The sequence below is a fragment of the Nuphar pumila genome, chromosome 14 (genome assembly GCF_984573655.1).
Source record: "Nuphar pumila chromosome 14, dmNupPumi1.hap1.1, whole genome shotgun sequence".
In the NCBI taxonomy this organism is placed as follows: domain Eukaryota; kingdom Viridiplantae; phylum Streptophyta; class Magnoliopsida; order Nymphaeales; family Nymphaeaceae; genus Nuphar; species Nuphar pumila.
In genome coordinates this window covers 48,947,901-48,968,084 of record NC_143262.1, presented here as the reverse complement: position 1 = coordinate 48,968,084, position 20,184 = coordinate 48,947,901, and the positions used below count along the sequence as shown (strand labels likewise).

Here is a 20,184-nt window from a genome sequence, read left to right as displayed (position 1 = left end):
CAAATGTTAAATGTTTATCTGAATGTTTTAAAAATGACTCAGGTATATCAAAGGCCTTTACAGCGGATGGAACTGAAAAGAAACGGCTATGAATACATTTGGTTCAATAATGAACCAATACACATGCACATGAAGTGCGGATATACCCACTAAAGGGGAAAACACAAGCACATAATGTGCTAACACATAAACTTTCAAGAAAAGACATACGAAAAAGAATAATATACGAAAAAGGTTCAATGAAATGTTAAGAACTCAAACTCATAATGACAAAGAGAACGCATATGCATAACATATCTAATTCTTCATAATGCACAATACTTAAAGAAATATAATGCATATCGAATAATTTTAAGAAACAAAAGAGAGAAATGAGGACTTCACCATTTTTCTTTAAAATTTCTTGAATAGCACGCTTCCCGATGCAACAAAGAGCAACTCGATCCCAACCTTGCTCTGATACCATGAAAAGAAACGGCTTTGAATACATTCACACATGAAGTGCGGATATACCCACTAAAGGGGAAAACACAAGGACATAATGTGTTAACACATAAACCCATGAAAGGGGCAAAAATGCCTATAAGGCATAAGTTAATATTATTGAAGAAAAGAAGGGTGTAACACCCATTATAATGGAGCAAAAGCTCCTAAAAGAAATACTAGATACAAAGGGGAAAACCCCTATTTATACACAAAGAAGAGAGGAAAAGGAGAGGCCAAAAGGGGCTTCCCATAGAGACGTTGGGAGCCCCCAACGGTCACATTTGTGACCGTTGGAGGCCCCAACGTATCTATGTGGGGCCCTCACTTGCGTGAAATAAAAAACAGGAAAAAAATATAAGAAATAAAAAATAAATAGTTGTTTTCTAAAAACAACTATATAGCAAATGCGAAAAGACAAAAATACCCTTATCGGGTATTGCACACATATATGTATATATTTCTATATATATATATATATATATATATATATATATATATATATATATATATATATATATATATATATATATACATATGTGTACGAGTACACATATTTTAACAGGAACATCTCTTGAAATAAAAGGAGTCGGATGTTTTGAAAGTTTTCAAAAATCCAAAAAAAAAAAATTTATTTCAGGAGTTAAATACATCCCAAAATTAAATTTGAATCTCTTATCTGTTTATAAATGTAATATATCTTTCTCTTCTAATGGTTGTTGGATACATGATCGTCAGTCAGGGAAGCTGATTGGGGAAGGCCATAGAGAAGGAGAACTATATTACATGGATTTTTTGGAACTACCTAAGAATGTATTTTGTTTAAATGTTCAGAAAATTGAAACAGAGTTATGCTACAAAAGACTTGGCCATCCTCATATGTCTAAAATCCAATACTTTCCTAGTTTGGAAAAATTTTGTAATCCTGAAAATTTTGCCTGTAAAGACTGCATTCTTGGTAAAATGAAAAGAATATTATTTTCTAGTAGAACATTTTTCTCTACAAAGCCTCTTGAATTAATATATTCGAATGTTTGGGGACCCACACCAGTTATCTCTAAAAGGGGTTATGCATATTATGTCATTTTTGTTGATGACTTTTCTATATATGGATTTATTTTCTTAAACATAAATCCGAAGTTTGGGCTCACTTTCAAATATTTCATAAGATGGTTACAAACAAATTTCAAAGTAATATCTTCATTTTTCGCACCGATTCAGGGGAGAATTTATGTCTAGAGAATTCAAAGACTATCTTAATATATATGGCATTACTCATCAACGATCATGCCCACACACACCACAACAAAATGGTCTTGTAGAGCGCAAGCATCGCCACATTATGGAAACTACTCGAACTTTGCTAATTGCAAGTCAAGTTCCAAAAGGGTTTTGGGCTGAGGCGGCCTTAACTGCCACCTATATCATTAATAGAATGTCATCTTCCTCATTAAAAAATATCTCACCAATCGAAAAACTTTATAATTTAGCTTCAAATTATTCTAGACTAAGAGTCTTTGGCTTCAAATGTTTTGCATTTACAAACAGAAATGATAAATTCTCTCCTCGTGTAATCTCATATGACTTCGTAAGTTACGCTGAAAATCAAAAAAACTACAGGTGTTATGATCTTCAAAATGGCAAATTATATGTATCGAGAAATGTATCTTTTTTAGAAAAAAAAAAATCTTTTGAAAGTGAAAAATCCAAGGATATTACTGAATATTCTTTTTTAATCAATCACACTTCAAAATTCAATGAAGATTATCGATCACACTTCAAAATTCAATGAAGATTTTGAATATAACTTTGACAATGATCCAAGTCCTATTACTTTCAAAAATAATAGCGAAGACCAAATCTACAAGAATTTTGGTCTGCAATACTCGAGACAAAGAGATTATGAGCAACACCCTCCATGTGCATTAGAAAAGTATTTTGAAGCTCCCCGAGAAGGACTTCTAGAATTTCTAGACCTCCTAGAAAATTTGTGTCTTATGAATCTTTTTCCCTTAAATACAAAACAGCCCTTGCATTAATTCAATTTTATGTTGAACCTTCATCCTATTCTGAAGCAAAAAATCATACAGAATGGATTAAAGTCATGAAAACTGAATTGAATGTAACGCCCCGGATTTCCAAAACAAAGCTAAGTTAAAATTTTTATGAATTTCTTTTTTTTTCTTTGCAACGGAACTTAGAATAGCTTTTAGCAGCGGAATCAGACGATAATAAATCGTCAGTTTTAGAAAACTCTGAGCATATTACAGGTATGTGGTCGAGCAACTCATTGACCACCAAAGTATTCTATTTTATCAAAAACCACATGTTTATTACAACACTACTGCTTGGAAAAGCAGTGTAGGTTCAATAAAAGAAAGCAGTACAACTATGTCTAGAGAAACCCTGGAACTCGATGCCGCCTTGCTCCGCATATCACAACGTAGGTCCAACACCTGAAATCCACATAAAACGGGGTCAGAATCACAGATGGTCTGGTAAGCAAGCAATCATGTATCCGTTCAACTCAAATAAAAGCGTTGACCACTCAGGGTCGCAGTTCGCAATAACGACGTTCAAACCTCCAAGACTTAGCGTATATTGCAAGAGCCTCTTCAAGGCTATGAGTTGAACATCCGCTCAAGTCTTCACGACTTAGCACAAGCCTCTTCAGGGCTGTGATTTGAATAACCGTTCAAGTCTTAATGACTTAGCCTTGACCTCTTCCGGGTCGAATATTGTGCTCAAGTCTTCATACTTGGCACATTTGTATCTCACGCAACTAAGGACAGCTTCTCGAGCTTCACTTAGTCATGCGGGATACAAGAGGGGTCTTTGCCCAGTCAGTCCAGTCGTATACCGATCATGACACATTCACAAAGGTTATGCAGGACTGACTCAATAATGTTCATTCACTCATACATTCAAGCATCGTTGAACCTAAGCTAATGCATTGTTTCGATATTTAACCTCTTCCACCCTTGGTACACGGGCGAAGCATTGTACGGGCATCAACTCGACGTTCTAGGGGTTGATTATTTCATATATTTTAGATACCCTAGAGGCATGTTGACCCTATCCATAGTAGGGCTATGTGTTTCAACCGGGAGAATCTACGAGGCCCATATTCGGATGCATCTTCTACTTGCAGTAGTTGGGTTCAATCCTTAGATCTTAAGGATAACCACGACCCCAAAACCCATGAGTGACTGAGGTCATCGTGGACTCTATCAGGTCCAAAATAAAATACGTGTCACTCAAGGTTGTATCATCACTATCATTCCATAGTGAGCATAATTTCTCGAAGGGGTCTGCCAGTCTTACGATTACTTGGACAGATATTGCATGCCATTTAGGCAGCCTGTGCCTCAGCACTACGGGAGTATGTACCCGACCCCATTCAGTATGCACCAACACAATCATCAACTGAAGGGGATACCCCTAACACGTTTTTCAACCGTGGGGTATATGCGACCTTAAGTCTTATTCATATGCATGCTGAACACCGCTCTCGACACTGCGGCCATCACGAGCATCACACCGCTTCTGGGTGGAAACAACGCACTCTGGCTCTGCGGCCCTTACGAGTCTGGTTGTGTAATCGTTTTCAATGAGCATGCATATGACTCGATCTAAATAGATCGGCTGCTCGGCGTATTTTTACGCACGAGTCCAAACCTAGTAAAGGTGCAACCTCTACTCTAGCTCAGCGACCCTTACGAGCAAGGTGCCCTTAAAGGTATTTGAAAGACGAGTCATTTTGGCATCGTTCTAACAACGGACATCATTATACCGTTTAACCAATTCTGACAGCTCTTTTGTCAACCATTTCGTTAGCACCTCCCCTGCTCTATCGACAGTGGTGTGATGATCCTTTCTACGTTGTAGAAAGGATTTCATGAACGGGGTAGCACTCCGCTATATGATGGAGTATACTGCTATGTTCTTTCTGAGCTATTCTTAGTTTCTTCAGAAATTTTCGCAGCACTTTCTTTCTTTGACGGAGAAAGCGTGTGTTTATTTTATCCATTTCAGCGGCATCTCCCCTCTTTGGCGGAAAATCGCTATGCTTAACTCGAAAAATGGATGTGCACCATTTGTGCGAACCTTGCATCCATCAAGGTTGTTTGGAACCTTGGGTCATAACCAGGTCATACGTAAATGACTTAGTATTTACGAAAAGAGCATTTTGCCAAAAAGCGAAGCCTTTCCAACAGGGGCTTCATTCGTCAAGAAGAATCTTGAACGAGGAGCGGCAAGGGAATCGCATTGGCGATTTGGAGTTGATCTCCATTTGAATGCTTATTTACGCGTCATATATATAATATAAGCAGAAGTTTGTGCTTTATATGGCGGCGGCGCAAAAGAAATGCATATACTATTGTTTAGGGTGTGTAACTGAACGAAATATTTTACATATATATTTGCAAAAAGTAGGAGCTTTGGCATCTTTCAACGCGATGACGTAATGTAAATGCATAATCGAAAGTGCATTAATCGGAAATTGTATAAAGCAGGGAGCCTTGGCATCATACGACGCGACGGCAAAGGTAAAGTACATGGCCTTGGCGATATAAGTCGCGGCGGCCCATTTTCAGACGATATACACCAAGATCTGTATCCAACGATAGTTACGAGGCGAGCGGGTGAACACTAAAGTGTTCTAAAGGGCCTAACCAAGAACTGAGGCGAGATATCATTTTTAAGAACGCATATACTGCGTAGTTGAACATACATATCCGACGATAGTTACGAGGCGAGCGGTTGAACACCGAAGTGTCTCAAAAGGCTCAACCAAGAACTAGGATCAGATACTACTTCAGAAAGTATATGCTTTATACAAACAAGCAAATACTTGAGAGATGGATCAATGAAGCGAATTTACTTCAAATCGCGGAAGAAACGGCTCTGAAACGCTCCAACGCTTCGAACTAGATTTGATCCTTCCTTCGAGAGGTAAGACTAGGTCTGGGTTCAGAAAAATCCAAACCAAAATCTGGGACCAAAAGGGACTTTGACTTTGACTTCAAACCCAACTAGGTTCAAGTCAAGTCAACTGGGTTTAGACCAGGTCAGGTGGGTTCAGACTAGGTCGGGTGAGCTAGGACCAGGTCAGGCAGGCTCAGACCAGGTCAGGCAGGCTCAGGTGGGCTAGGCTAGGTAGGCGAGGTTTGGGAGAGCGAAGGAGGAGGCAAAGGTGGGGGGGGGGGGGACGATTTTTCTAAAGGGGACTCTCCTCCTTTCCTCCTTTTATAGCCAAGCTTGCTTAGCCCCTAAACAAGCTCTTTTACTTTAATACCCCTACCTTTTTCAGAAATCCAGTTTGATCTTTATCCAGATGATTGTTTGATCTTATCTAGAAGGAATATTTCATAGAATATTCTCTAGAAGGTTCTGGAAATATCCTAGGAATATTCCAGAACATTTTAGAATATTTTCTAAGGAATATTTTTGTGGGTCCCACAAATATTTTCGCGGGTCCTGCAAAAAAGTCGAGTTTTCGGCAATTTTTTTCCTAAAAAATATGAGTACGTCATTCCCTTCGTATTGACATAACTAAAAAAGTTGGCTTGAAGAAATCTCTTGATTTCGTCCAAGTAGAGAGTTATGACTTCCAGAGTATTTGAGCATATATTCGCAAAGCGACGAATATCCTAAGTATAACTGGTTCGTGGAAATTGATTCGTTTCGCATTCTGAAAAAAAAAATGTTATTTTTACTGGTAAATGCCTCATGAATTTTATTCAGAATTTATCTGAAAAATTGTGGATCTTACACCAACACTTAGTCTATCCAAGACATTCCCGTAGGAAAGAAACCAATAGGTTGTCAATGGGTCTATAGAATCAAAACCAAAAGTAACGAGACCCTGGAAAGATATAAGGCACAACTCATAGCCAAAGGTTACGCTCAAGAGTATGGCATTGACTACGAAGAAACTTTTGCCCTTGTGGCCTGTATGACCATTGTTACAACTTTAATTATCTTGGCTTCTATCAAAAAATGACTTATATTTCAAATGGATGTCAAAAATGTTTTCTTAAATGGGAGTCTTGTTGAAAAAGTCTACATGGACGCTCTGCCTGGTGTTAGTATCCCTAAGGGCAAAATTCTTTGTCTTGAAAAGGCCTTTTATGGCCTCAAGCAGGCCCCAAAAGCCTAACATGACAAATTTAGTCATGTTATGGCTGATATTGGATTTCATTCTTGTTTGACTGACACTGCCTTGTTTATTAAGAAATCGGATGCAGGTATCATCATTCTTCTTCTTCATGTGGATGATATGATCATCACCAGAGGCGACAAACAGAAAGTTGACATCAAAACTTATTTTGAAATGCCTGGCTTAGAATTATTGAGATATTTTTTAGGAATTGAAGTTTTTTATTTCCCTTGTGGGTATTTGATATCTTAATTTAAATTTGCTTTTGATATTGTCTCCATGTCTGGCATTACAGATGATAAGAAGGTGGACACTCCAGAAGTGATCAATGTTAAAATGAAAATTGATGATGGAGAGCATCTTTATGATCATACTCTGTTCAGACAGCTTGTTGAAGCACTTTCCTATCTCTCCATCACTCAGTCAGACATAACACATGTTGTATACACAGCTAGCCAGTTTCAACATGCTCCCACTTTTGTTTACATAGGAGCGGTTTTACGAATTATTAGATATTTAAAGAGTTCTCTTTTACGAGGCCTCTTCTTGTCTACATCATCATCATTAGATTTAATTTCTTATATTGAGGCTGACTGAAGAGGTGATCCTAATAATAGGCACTCCACCACTGGTTTCTGTGTGTTTTTAGGTGAATCTCTAATATCGTGGAGGTGCAAGAAGCAACAGAAGGTTTCTCTTTCCTCCACTGAAGTTGAATATAAAGTCATGACAACCACCACAATGGAAGTTGTTTGGCTCAGACGACTGCTTGCTGATATGGGAGTTGAAGCAACACAAGCCTCACGCATGTATTATGACAACAAGAGTGCAATCTACATTGCAAGCAACCGGACTTTCCATGAGCGCACTAAATACATTGAAATGGATTGTCACTATGTCAGAGAGGAGGACTTGTATGAAACCATTGATCTGCCATATGTTACGTCAAAATACCAATTAGCAAACTTCTTCACCAAACCTCTCACGGCTCCCAGATTTCACTTCATCTTGGACAAACTTTCGCTCATTTTACCATAAGTTTGAGGGGGAGTGTGAAAATATAAAAAGCATATATATAGTAATATTATTATTATATATTTTTGTATTTATGTTTTTTATTTTTATTTTAAATTTTCTTTTTTTTTTTAGTATCTAGTTCTATTAGAACTAGATACATCTAGTTTGGTCAAGTTCCGGTTGAAACTTGACCAACTCTCTAGCTGTTGGAACTAGTCCAATGGCTAGAAGTCTAGCCGTTGGACGAGAGGGAGAGCTCCTTATGAGCTCTCCTTAATCCTCTTGTATAAATAGGGGTGCATCCCCTTATGTATATTATTCCTTGTAAAATGCTTTTTAAGCATTTTGTTCTCATAAATAAAGTGTTATTTATTTTATGTTTTTCCATTTATACCCTTTTATGGGTCTTGTCTAAAGTATCTTTTAGATACTTCCGTTTGAGAGATTCAAGTGCATTCGTGGGAGCCTACCATTTCATTACAATTAGTGTGTGTCACTTTGTGACGGGCCGTTACAAGTTCAAAAGCCAATGGTACCATGTATAACTAGTGTGGGTCTGCCTAACCACAGCTTGCCTATAAAAAAAAGAACCGCTTGGACAAGCTTCTCATGTATATCTGCAAAAATTGGTTTGCAAAACCCATGCACTCGTGGCCTCTGCCTGTCCATCTCTGCCCAAACCCACGCACTTATGGTCTGCACCTGTCTGTCTCTGCCTGACTTTGTCTCCCTCTTTGTGTATATATTGTTCTCGGCCATGTCTCTCTGTCTTTCTGGTCTCTTTTGTTCACCATGCTGCTGGGTTGTTGTGTTGAGCATGTGTGTTTTGTTAAAGTATGTTGTATATAAATATTTATGTAGATACATATATATACTCACATACACGCGCGCATGCGCACACAAACACACACAGGTGTTTTTCCTCTCTTGTAATAGGTAAACACTCTAGGGGTATTTTTATAATTCTGCATATGTAATAGGTCCTGCCCATTAAGGGCAGAATTGTTATTTTTTATTTCTTTTATTTTTATTTTTTGTTTTTTATTATTTTGGTATGGGCATTATGGTCCAAAGGACCAAATAGTTGTTGGGGCCTCGCCAATGGCTATAATGGACCCTCTTTAGGCCCTCGTTTGTGTATAAATAGGGACATCTTGCCCCTCTATATCTTATGCATTTCCTAATGCATATTTAATGAATAAATCTTATATTTTTTAAGTGTGTGCTCTTGTGTTGGACTTGTGAGTGCCCCTTTTGTGGGTTGTTCTTGTGCTCTTGCCATAGTAGGCATTCTATATTTGAATCCTTGAGGATTCATTACAGAAAATCTCATTTTTGGAAACTAGGTGTATAAGTCTGTGTTTCCTTTGTAGTATCCTTAGCTTTTAATAATCCTATTTATAATTACAAGGAAAATAGCTAGCTTTCTCATACAATAAGAGAGCATTTTTTTGAGAGGAGTTAAAGGGTTTGCTCGTGTTAAAAAATCTCATCTATAAATGTGGGATAGGAGAAAAAGGGAGGTATATTTTTTGAAAAAGCTTAGACCTTTAGGAGGAAAGAGAGGGAGGATTTGATTTTAAGTGTAAGTTCTACCGGTTCGATGTGGGGAACTCCGGCAACTTCTCACAGAGGTCTCTTGAAGTTGAGATTTTTTAAGGTGCTTTTTTTATTTACACCTATTTCCTTACATGGTAAATGAAGTGTACATGTGACAGCCCATATATGATAGATCGAAGAGTTCAAGTATCTATTCATCTTTTTGCTGGAGTGGTTTGGAGAAAAGCTGGTTTGGTATAACGAGTCTACCAAGATAGGCAAACTTACCAGACCTTCTTGGAGCTCATTGTGCTTTCACGTTTTCTTTCATTCCTATTATCTATACTGATGATGACTTATTTTGACAATAACAAATATTCATTGGTTTGTTCTATTATCTATCATCTTGCATAACATTGTCAACCTCTAGCTAATTAGATCTATACATATCAAACCAATTACTTTTAGTGTATAATTTTAAAATGCAGTTTTGTAGATGTATAAATATGCTTGCCACATATGGATCATTGTCATGTCTGACACTGGTCCTACAACAAACAATAGAACAGATCAAAATTGGCTTCCACAAAAAAGGGGTAAAAGGTGGATAGACTGCAGTGCTATCTGATTAGATCTGTACATATCGAACCCATTACTTTCAATGCATATTTTTAAAATGCAATTTTAAGATGCCTAATGAGTGGAGGAAGAGTACTTTGGTGCCTTTATATAAGAATAAGGGTGATATACAAGATTGCACAAACTATCGTGGTATAAAACTCATGAGTCATACTATGAAACTTTGGGAGAGGGTGATTGAGTCTAGGTTGAGGAAGGTTGTCATGATATCGGAGAATCAATTTGGTTTTATGCCTGGAAGATCAACTATGGAAGCTATACATCTTCTTAGACAACTTATTGAAAGATATAGAGAGAGGAACAAAGATTTGCATATGGTTTTTATTGATTTGGAGAAGGCATACGATAGAGTACCTAGAGACGTTCTCTGGTGGACAATGATGAAGAAAGGTGTTTCTCTCAAGTACATTAGTATAATTAAAGATATGTATGAAGGAGTAGTAACCAATGTCCGCACTTGTGGAGGGGTGACAACCAATTTTCCGATAACGGTTGGGTTACATCAAGGATCTGCTTTAAGCCCTTTCCTATTTGCGATAGTGATGGATGAGCTTACGAGATCAATTCAAGAAAATGTACCGTAGTGTATGTTGTTTGCTGATGATATTGTTTTGATTAATGAGTCTAGAGCTGGGGTTAATGCCAAGTTAGAATTATGGAGACAGACATTGGAAGCTAGAGGTTTTAAGTTGAGTAAGAGTAAGACTGAATATATGGAATGTCGGTTTAGTAAGCAACGAAGTAGGGATGGGAGTGTAGTGAAGCTTAGTGAGCAAGATATACCGGTGAATGATTATTTCAAATATTTGGGATCCATCATTCAAAAGTATGGAGAAATTGATGGAGATGTAAATCATAGGATAAAGGTTGGGTGGATGAAATGGAAAAGTGCTACTGGAGTGCTGTGCGATCGTAGAATGCCATTGCGGTTGAAGGGAAAGTTTTATAGGACGACTATTAGACCCGCTTTACTATATGGTACGGAATGTTGGGCTGCCAAGAGACATCATATTCAAAAAATGAGTGTAGCTGAGATGCGGATGCTTAGATGGATGTGTGGAAATACAATAAAAGATAAGATTCGGAACGAAGAGATACGTAAGAAGGTAGGTGTTGCACCCATTGAAAATAAGATGCGAGAGAATCGTTTACGGTGGTTTGGACATATTCGGCGAAGGCCTAATGATGCTCCAGTTAGAAGGTTGGAGAAATGGGAAAAATATATTAGTTAAAAGAGGTCGGGGTAGGCCTAGGAAGACTTGGATGGAGATGATAGGAAAGGATATGAATGCTTTGAACCTCACCGAGGACATGGCGTTGGATAGAAATGATTGGAGGAAAAGGATTCATGTGGAAGACCCAAAATGAATTTCTTTTTTGGTTCATATCGCTGACCCCAATTGTTTTGGGATGAAGGCGTAGTTGTTGTTGTTGTTGTTGTTTGTAATTTTATGATATGTGTATAAATATGTTTGCCAGATCATTTCATGTCTGACACTTGTCCTACTAGATAGAATAGAACAGATCAAAAATGGCTTCTACAAAAGAAAAAAAACAAAAAAGGGGGTAAAAAATGGATTGGTTATAGACCAAGGGAAACTCAGATTTGATTAGAAGCACCGGCCAGTAACCAGATATATAGCAATAAGACCTACAGCTAACCTGACTGGGATTTGGCAAAGTATTTTCCCAAATTCAATAATACACATTGCATTAAAGAGCCAAAAGAAATTAAGAGTTAGAGAATGTGATCTAAAAGAAGGCTCATGAAAAGATCATCATCTATCTAATGACTTTAGTTGAGGTCTATTACTAATCTTCAAAATATAACTGTGAGAAGGAAATAATCATGTAAGATCCAAGTTGATTTGTATCTGGCTTTTCTTTTGAAGATCATAAATACACTTCGAGTCCAATTATAGATACTAAATTTCAAAGTTTGAGAAAATATTAGTGTTATTATGTTTTTCACCCATGCGCTATAGGTTTTTCTACCAAATGAGTCAGCAAACTTTCAACAGTCACAAGCTTATACCACATAAAATTTATCTTGAACATAAAAATTGGAAAGAATCAAAGGACTAAATATAATAAATCTTTTGAATACATACCCATTCTAGAATATCACTATCGACAACAAGTGCGTCCTCTATAATGGAGAAAAAATCCTATAACCATGACTATACATCATTAGTGGGAAGAAATCCATGAATAACATTCTCTTAGAGTTTGCAACCAATAAGATATTACCTTGGAAACGTGATACAAAAAATTGTTCATAGAAAGCCATTTATCATCCAAAAGTATAGAAGCCCCCTTTTCCCAACTAGTTGCACTTCCATCTTTCTTGCAGAAGCCATGTTTTATTTGGAAATATAGAACCTTGATAAACTACATCACATCCACAACTTTTATTAATACGTAGATCACCTTGTAAATTATACATAATATAAAACTATTTATTGGAAAAGAAATTTCAATCACTTTAGACAATCTTAACAGTAGTATACTGATAATGCATTTGGTACTAATAAATGTATGGAAATATTGAGCAGGAAATCATAGGTACAAACTGTAGCAACTCTATCCCATTATATAGATGTGTTCAACATGATTTGTTTGCTAACCTTACATCCTGTTTTCCTGATGTAAAAACCATTTCTTGAGTTGTGAGGTTTTGGTACATTGTGGTCCATTGATTTTTGAAGCCCATGAAAAACCCGTTTACATGTCACAATCACATTATTCAAAACCAGTTTCCCAATAAACTAACCATGTAGATCACGTCAATAGGGCCTGATCTACAACAAGATTAAAAAAAATGAAGGTGATTGGTACGTAACAGTTCCATACTTTCATTAGTGCCAAATATTCACCCCATATATATACAATTATACATATATATGTAGAGAGGGAGAGCATTCAATTGATAGAAATTACGAATGTTTCCTTAAAAATATGGGCACTTTTGAAAATATATAGTTAGTTTTAAGGATAAGTCATGAAGAAACAGAAAAATACATGTTCTAAAAGCTACAAAAAGTATGTCGGTAATTTTAGTTTTGAAAGTGAAGTTGCCATTTGCCCCAAGGGGGGTTGGCGTAGTGGGGTGGGGCCTTGGCTGCTAGACGGGGCAGTCAAGGTTCGATTCCCATGGGTGGTCACCCTTCTGCGCAAGCCAATGAGTAGCATAGGCCCCGGGGGTAGGGGTCCTAGCCTCGGAGATTTCACGATGACCGTAGGTATGGCAAGCTGAGCCAGCGCAACCAGGTCTTCATGCCGGGTGTGGTTTCTTCAGGTTATAAATTCAAAAAAAAGTGAAGTTGCCATTTTTCCCTAAGAAGTAACTAAATAGTATGCAAGTAGGGATGTAACTGGGTTGATTCGAGTTGGATTTTGTTAGGCCTGGTTTCAAAACGGGTCTACAAGTTGGACTCAGATCCAGCCTAAATTGGTTTGGATTCTGATATGGGTTTAATAACAGAAACTGTAGACCGATACAGGTTAACAGGTTTGGGTGTAAAAGGCTTGGGTTTTAAGCAAACTAATTTCTTAATTGAATCTAAAAATTGGACCCAAACCTGATCCAGTTTAATTTGAGTTCAGGTTAGGGTATAGGTTGACTGAAATTGTAGACTCATATGGGTTAATGGTTCCGAGTAAGATATTATCATTCAACTTATATATTAACACTTGCAAATTGAAAAGCTTACAAGAGCCACTTTTTTATGTTAAGAAAGCTATTTATCATAAAGGAAACTTACTGAGTTATGCTAATGATGTTTATATACAAGGATAGGTAGAAAATTGGGTCTATGTAGGTTCAGTAAGCATAAATTTGTTTGATAAATATTCCCTAGGTTGAGTATGGACTCGGTGTGGACCACTTCAAAAGTCATAGCTGCAGGAGATTTTTTCTTTATTTGATTGCATAAATGGGTTTGTCATAATTACTTACTAGAAAACATGCTTCAGATTGAATTGTTTCAAAGAAGCTTGATCTTTTCTCATTGCAAAGTTTTGGTGCAACATGGACCTTTCATTTTGAGATTCTTTTGAAACCTATCTTAACATAAGAAATTCTTCACCCACCAGTTGTCCTCCACTAAATAAAGTATGGAGAGTGTACTTGTAAGATTTTGTTTAGAAAACAAGCAGATCAAAAAGTAATATGGTCCATACTGAGTAAGGACAGACCCATTTGATATAACAGCAAGGCAAAATCTCAAGGCATTATAGATTTTTTGATAAATCTTGGGAAAATCTCAACAATCAAAAGATTTTAAAAAATGAAAAATAACAAAAAAAAAAGATTAGTTAGGGTTATAGTCCTTTTGCAGAAATGCAACCAAAAGTATGAAAGTTGTAATATATAAAAGCTATAAATAAAGAAGAGAAATCATGCTTAAAATATAGAAAGATAGAAATGGGTCCAAAAGACCCATAGGGTTTCTTTTTCATGCAAGGGTATTTTCGTCCTTGAAGGGCCTGGGCTGCCGCCCAGTCCAGCCAACCCCAGCAGGTCAAACCTGTCAGAAATATCAACCTGCAGGAGTTAAAGATGAGGTAAAGAGAGAGGAGAGGAGTCGGCGGCAATAGGGTTTTCACTTTTCACTTGTTATTTATAAGTGTGGTACAGGGTATAACATTACACAAGTAATAAAATTAAATTACAAGCATGCCACCGCCCACGCATCCCTAGGTGGATCCTTGGAATGTAGTGCGGGTCGGATCCATGATCCAAACTAACACCCTCCCTCAAGTTGAGTATGATCTTTGATCATGCTCAACTTGTCTTTGAGTGCCCAAAACTGATGAGTGGATAATCCCTTAGTAAAGACGTCAGCAACTTGCATATCTGACCGAACATATGCAGGTTCAATTTCTTTTTCTTCAACCTTTTGTCTAACAAAGTGTTGATCAATCTCGATATGCTTTGTGCGACAATGAAGGATGGGATTGAAGGCAATATTAATAGCACTCTGATTATCACAAAGAAGCATAGAGGACGAGATCGGTTCTTGTAACTCTTGCAGTAGGTGTCTCACCCACGTAACATCGGTTGTTCCTGCTGCCATTGCACGATACTCGGCTACAGTACTAGATCGCGCCACTGCCTTTTGTTTCTTGCTACTCCATGTTACAATATTATTGTCGATAAGAATGCAATACCCTGAAACTGATCTGCGCTCGTCAGGATCACCAGCCCAGTCCGCGTCTATGTAAGTGAATAGTCGATGCCCTGACGTATAAGTTGTGTCCTTGGTATACATCAGGCCATCTCCAATCGTACTCTTTAAATACTGAAGGATCCCTTTTACTCCTTCCATATGTATATATGTAGGAGCATGCATAAACTGTGAAGCCTGATTGACAGAGTATGCTATGTCAGGCCTAGTGAATGTTAAGTATTGTAACATCCCTACAACTCGACGATACAAAGTAGGATCATGATAAGTAGTGCCTGTTAGAAAATGACTTGAAAAACATTGGGTTCAATAATGAACCCATACCTATGCACGTGAAGTGCAAATATACCCATTAAAGGGAAACAACACAAGCACATAATGTGCTAACACATAAAACCCATAAAAAGGGAAAAATATGACATAAAGTCATAAGTTGCATATCATTGAAGAAATAATGGAGAAGGGGTAAAAACCCCGTTACAATGGAGCAAGAGCTCCCTCAAGGATTAAGAAATACAAAGGGGAGAGCCCCTATTTATAACAACAAAAAGGAGCCTTGGAGGGGCTCCACTCATAGACGTTGGAGCCCCTCCAACGGTCACAAATGTGACCGTTGGAAGGGGCCCAACGTCTATTTGAGTGGGCCCCCCAAGGTACCTTTTGGTACTTGAGAAAAAAGAAATAAAAAATAAAAGAAAAAGAAAAATAAAATAAATTACAATCACATTCATAAAGTGAATGTGCGTAAAACAGAGGAAAAGACTAAAATACCCCTACGGCTAAACAAAAGGAAAATATATATTTTATATATATATAAATAGGAGGATACATATACATATATACCATATATGTATATGTATCATCTTTTATATATATAAAATATATCTAATTACAACAATGGATGGATACATTTTAACACCCCCCCTCAAGCTTTGCAGGGAAACGAAAAGATTGAAAAAAGGGCAAAACTCCACGAGGCTTCGGCAAGGATGCAATGAAACTTGAAATAGCCTTCCTCCAATTGTCTTCAAATGATGAACCCATTTCCCGAACCATCCAGGGTACTTCCCTTTGTCCTATCTCCAAGATCCTGAGAAAAGAAAACAACAAAGAACAAGTAAACAATATCTTTGCACTTACTCAAAAAGGAACATTCCTAACAAGGTGCAAAATTTATGCATAATATGATAGTTACTTTAGTATGAAACGAAAAATTTAGAAAACCAAAGTTTCTAAATCATACATTATGTTAAAACAAAATGAGCGGAAGCAAATTATGCAAAAATGGCAAGAATGCATAATGCATTCATAAGATCCACCATTGGACAAATATAACCCCATAATGGGGAATAACAAAATGATCCACTAAGGGATACCACAAGAAGCCTACGAAGAGGCATAACATACATATGCTTTATTGAATGAGAGCCCAAAAAAGGACATAAAGAGCATATGCATATACGAATCATTATATGAATTAATACTCAAAGAACTAAAACATGCTTCAAACATGTAGTGAAGTTCCAAATAAGAGAAACGAAGTCTCCAAGCATACTTTAGGCAAAATAAACCCAAGAGTTCACAAGGTTTTTAAAAACATTTATGAAAGTCACACTTAATTGAAAAAAAACATTTTACATATAAGGGTGGCAAAAACCATAAGTACTTAATATATAGATTAAATGCTAAGAAATCAACTTGATATGCATATCAAAAAGATGATTTACTTGAAAAATACAAGTCATGAATGGAATTTTGCAAATTTCAATAATAGTTTATTCATTACAAACAACTTCCTCATTAGTCCTCCAAAAACCCATAAATCAAGTGTATAAGCTACTAGATCAAGAATATAAAGCCATTAAAGGCCAAAGACACACACAAAGGTGTGTAAACGAACCTCTTGTCTACATATAATAATACTTGAAATAAGTGCATCTACGACAAGAGCAAGAGAATACATGCCAACATGGACTAAAAAGTATCTCTTGTCTACGTAAAAATACACTTAAAACCAAGTATGTTCAGCTACTAGAACAAGAGTAATAAGCCAACCATGGGCTAAAACATAATACATCTCTTGTCTACATAAGATGACACTTGAAATGAGTGAAATAAGCCATCCATGGGCAAACATCTAAGCGACTAGAACAAGAACACAAACGCCAACATAGGCTAAAATCACACACCATGGTGTGAATCAACGTGCCTTGTCTACATATAACAACACTCAAGATAAGTGTGTTCAGCTACTAGACCAAGAGAGCAAAAGCCAACAAAGGGCTAAAAACACACGAAGGTGTAATAAAATTCTTGTCTACATATGATGACACTTAGATAATGGGCATAAAAGGAAAAAACTTTTGAGGCAATAAACTTGTAATGAAAATAAACCTCGAATGAAACAATATTCCTTTTAAAAAAGAATACTCATAATAGCATTTTGGAATAAATGCAAGTAAAACGTATCTTCAACAAGATACTACAACCGATAAAATAATATTCTTTAGAACAAATATGTGAACATACACACCAAGAACACTTGTGAAAAAACACAAGAACACATGTGCACAACGAGCACATCATACGGAATCACAAATGTGCAAATGCACTCATAAGATTCATAAACAAATAAAAGGTTGGGCTATAATCCCAAAACATCTTGATTTTAAATGTACCTTAAAACATTTAAGGTTTCAAATACCATATGTCCATCACATTTACATAGAAGCATCCATAATATCAATGGCACAAGAGAAAAAATGAGTGACACACTCATAATTAGAGATCAAATAACAAATCATTTTAGAGTCCCAAGGTGCCCATAACTCACCTCAACAACCATCTATAATATGGAAGGTAGACAATCTAAAAATGATACAACACGAGGTGCCCATAACTCACCTCGACAAACATCTTTAATATAACAATACTAAGGCCAAATAAATGATGCATTAAATAACATGTGATGGACAAACATAAATGCCACAAAAGGGCAATAAACACATAAGGAATCATTTTCCAAATAAAAGTTTTTACAAAGAGGACCGATTAACAAATTGAATCAAAGGTCCAATATAATCCATCAAAACAATTTTGCATAAACACGAATTATGCTTAATCTTCAAAAGAAGTCTTGTACACCAAAAAAGGCTTATTATGCAACATAACATGAAATATTAAGCAACATCATGTGTATGAACCGATTTGGAACAAACAAGCCTTAACTATGAAAGACATAAGGTGCAATTAAACGGTGAAGTTGGTGAAGTTTAAAAATAACAAACTTAGGCCAATATAGGCATTCATAAAGATGGTGAAGTTTGAAAAACTTATGAAATCTACTATTGCAACTTAAAAATGATAAACAATCATGAAATCTTCATAAAAGAGTATATACTCACAAGAAGATTATAAGGACCGAAAGGCTCCTTAAGGAGAGTTTGAACAAAAAACATATACAACTCCCAAAGAAGGAGAAAACTCCATTAAAGTGGAAGAAATCCCAACAAAATAGATTCATTAACAAAACCTTATGATAAGTAAGATTGTACTATGGCTTAAATAAAAAGTAAACATTTATTGAGGAAAAATTTAACACTCTTAAGTTTTATCAAAAAACATGACTTAATAGATTATTACCTACTCCTAATGAAATAAGTACACAATAAACATTAGTGAAGACCATAACTTTTGTAATGAAATATGCAGAAAAGCAAAAGAGTGCATTAAGCACTTACAACATTTACTAATGAACAAACAAAAGGGCAAACACCAAAACCCACAAGAGACAATCACAACATAAAAATATAAATGTCTCTTATTGAAAAGAGAGAGAACTCTCTAAATGTTGAAAACATCCTTAAGAGTGTAAAGATGGAAAGAAAATCACCATATTCCATAAGACCATTTTAAAACTTAATTCAACTGGTATTATAAAAAAAACTTTCTTAATTAAATGTTGCTTATATAAAACGGACACATAATATGGAATTTTTCATATATGCCAAACATTTTTCAAAAAACTACATTTCACAAGCATTTTAATCTTAACATACCTTTCTTTAAAGACTAAACATTCATATAAAGGTATTTTCATAAACAAGGTTAGGTTTAAAATGTAAATTCAAAGTTCCAACGGTCATAAATTTTTACCGACCCATTAAAGCAAGTTTTGTGCAATCATATATCTAATTTTTCGCCAAACAAGTTATCATTTAAAGTTTTTCAAAGAAAAACATACAAAAACGATTCAATGGAGTAGCAAGTAACTCAAAAAAAACATAATGACAAAAAGCACACATAAAGAAAAGAACATATTACATTCTTCATACAATACTCAAAGAAATAGAATGCATACCGAATAACTATAAGAAAGACAATAGAGAGAAACGAATACTTCACCATTTTTCTTTAACAAATTCTTGAATACCACGCTTCCCGATGCACCAAAGAGCAACTCGATCTCAACCTTGCTCTGATACCATGTTAGAAAATGACTTGAAAAACATTGGGTTCAATAATGAACCCATACCTATGCACGTGAAGTGCAAATATACCCATTAAAGGGAAACAACACAAGCACATAATGTGCTAACACATAAAACCCATAAAAAGGAAAAAATATGACATAAAGTCATAAGTTGCATATCATTGAAGAAATAATGGAGAAGGGGTAAAAAACCCGTTACAATGGAGCAAGAGCTCCCTCAAGGATTAAGAAATACAAAGGGGAGAGCCCCTATTTATAACAACAAAAAGGAGCCTTGGAGGGGCTCCACTCATAGACGTTGGAGCCCCTCCAACGGTCACAAATGTGACCGTTGGAAGGGGCCCAACGTCTATTTGAGTGGGCCCCCCAAGGTACCTTTTGGTACTTGAGAAAAAAGAAATAAAAAATAAAAGAAAAAGAAAAATAAAATAAATTACAATCACATTCATAAAGTGAATGTGCGTAAAACAGAGGAAAAGACTAAAATACCCCTACGGCTAAACAAAAGGAAAATATATATTTTATATATATATAAATAGGAGGATACATATACATATATACCATATATGTATATGTATCATCTTTTATATATATAAAATATATCTAATTACAACAATGGATGGATACATTTTAACAGTGCCTTCTTTAGCACTTAGCTTATG

General features: G+C 36.2%; 1 protein-coding gene across 3 annotated transcripts in view; it reads right to left on the bottom strand.

The window, feature by feature from the left end:
- LOC149816807 (AAR2 protein family) overlaps positions 1-20,184 on the bottom strand; it is a 140,822-nt gene that overhangs the window by 40,672 nt on the left and 79,966 nt on the right. Inside the window, exons 10-11 of one of the 3 annotated variants that reach the window (XM_089987091.1) lie at positions 12,092-12,232; positions 11,953-12,009 (exon numbers count right to left, since the gene is read on the bottom strand). The exons of 1 other annotated variant lie outside the window; for it this stretch is intronic. In XM_089987091.1, the coding sequence (XP_089843217.1) occupies positions 11,953-12,009; positions 12,092-12,232 (198 nt within the window). The remainder of the gene's footprint in view (positions 1-11,952; positions 12,010-12,091; positions 12,233-20,184) is intronic. One more of the 3 variants, XM_089987092.1, reaches the window with a different exon arrangement.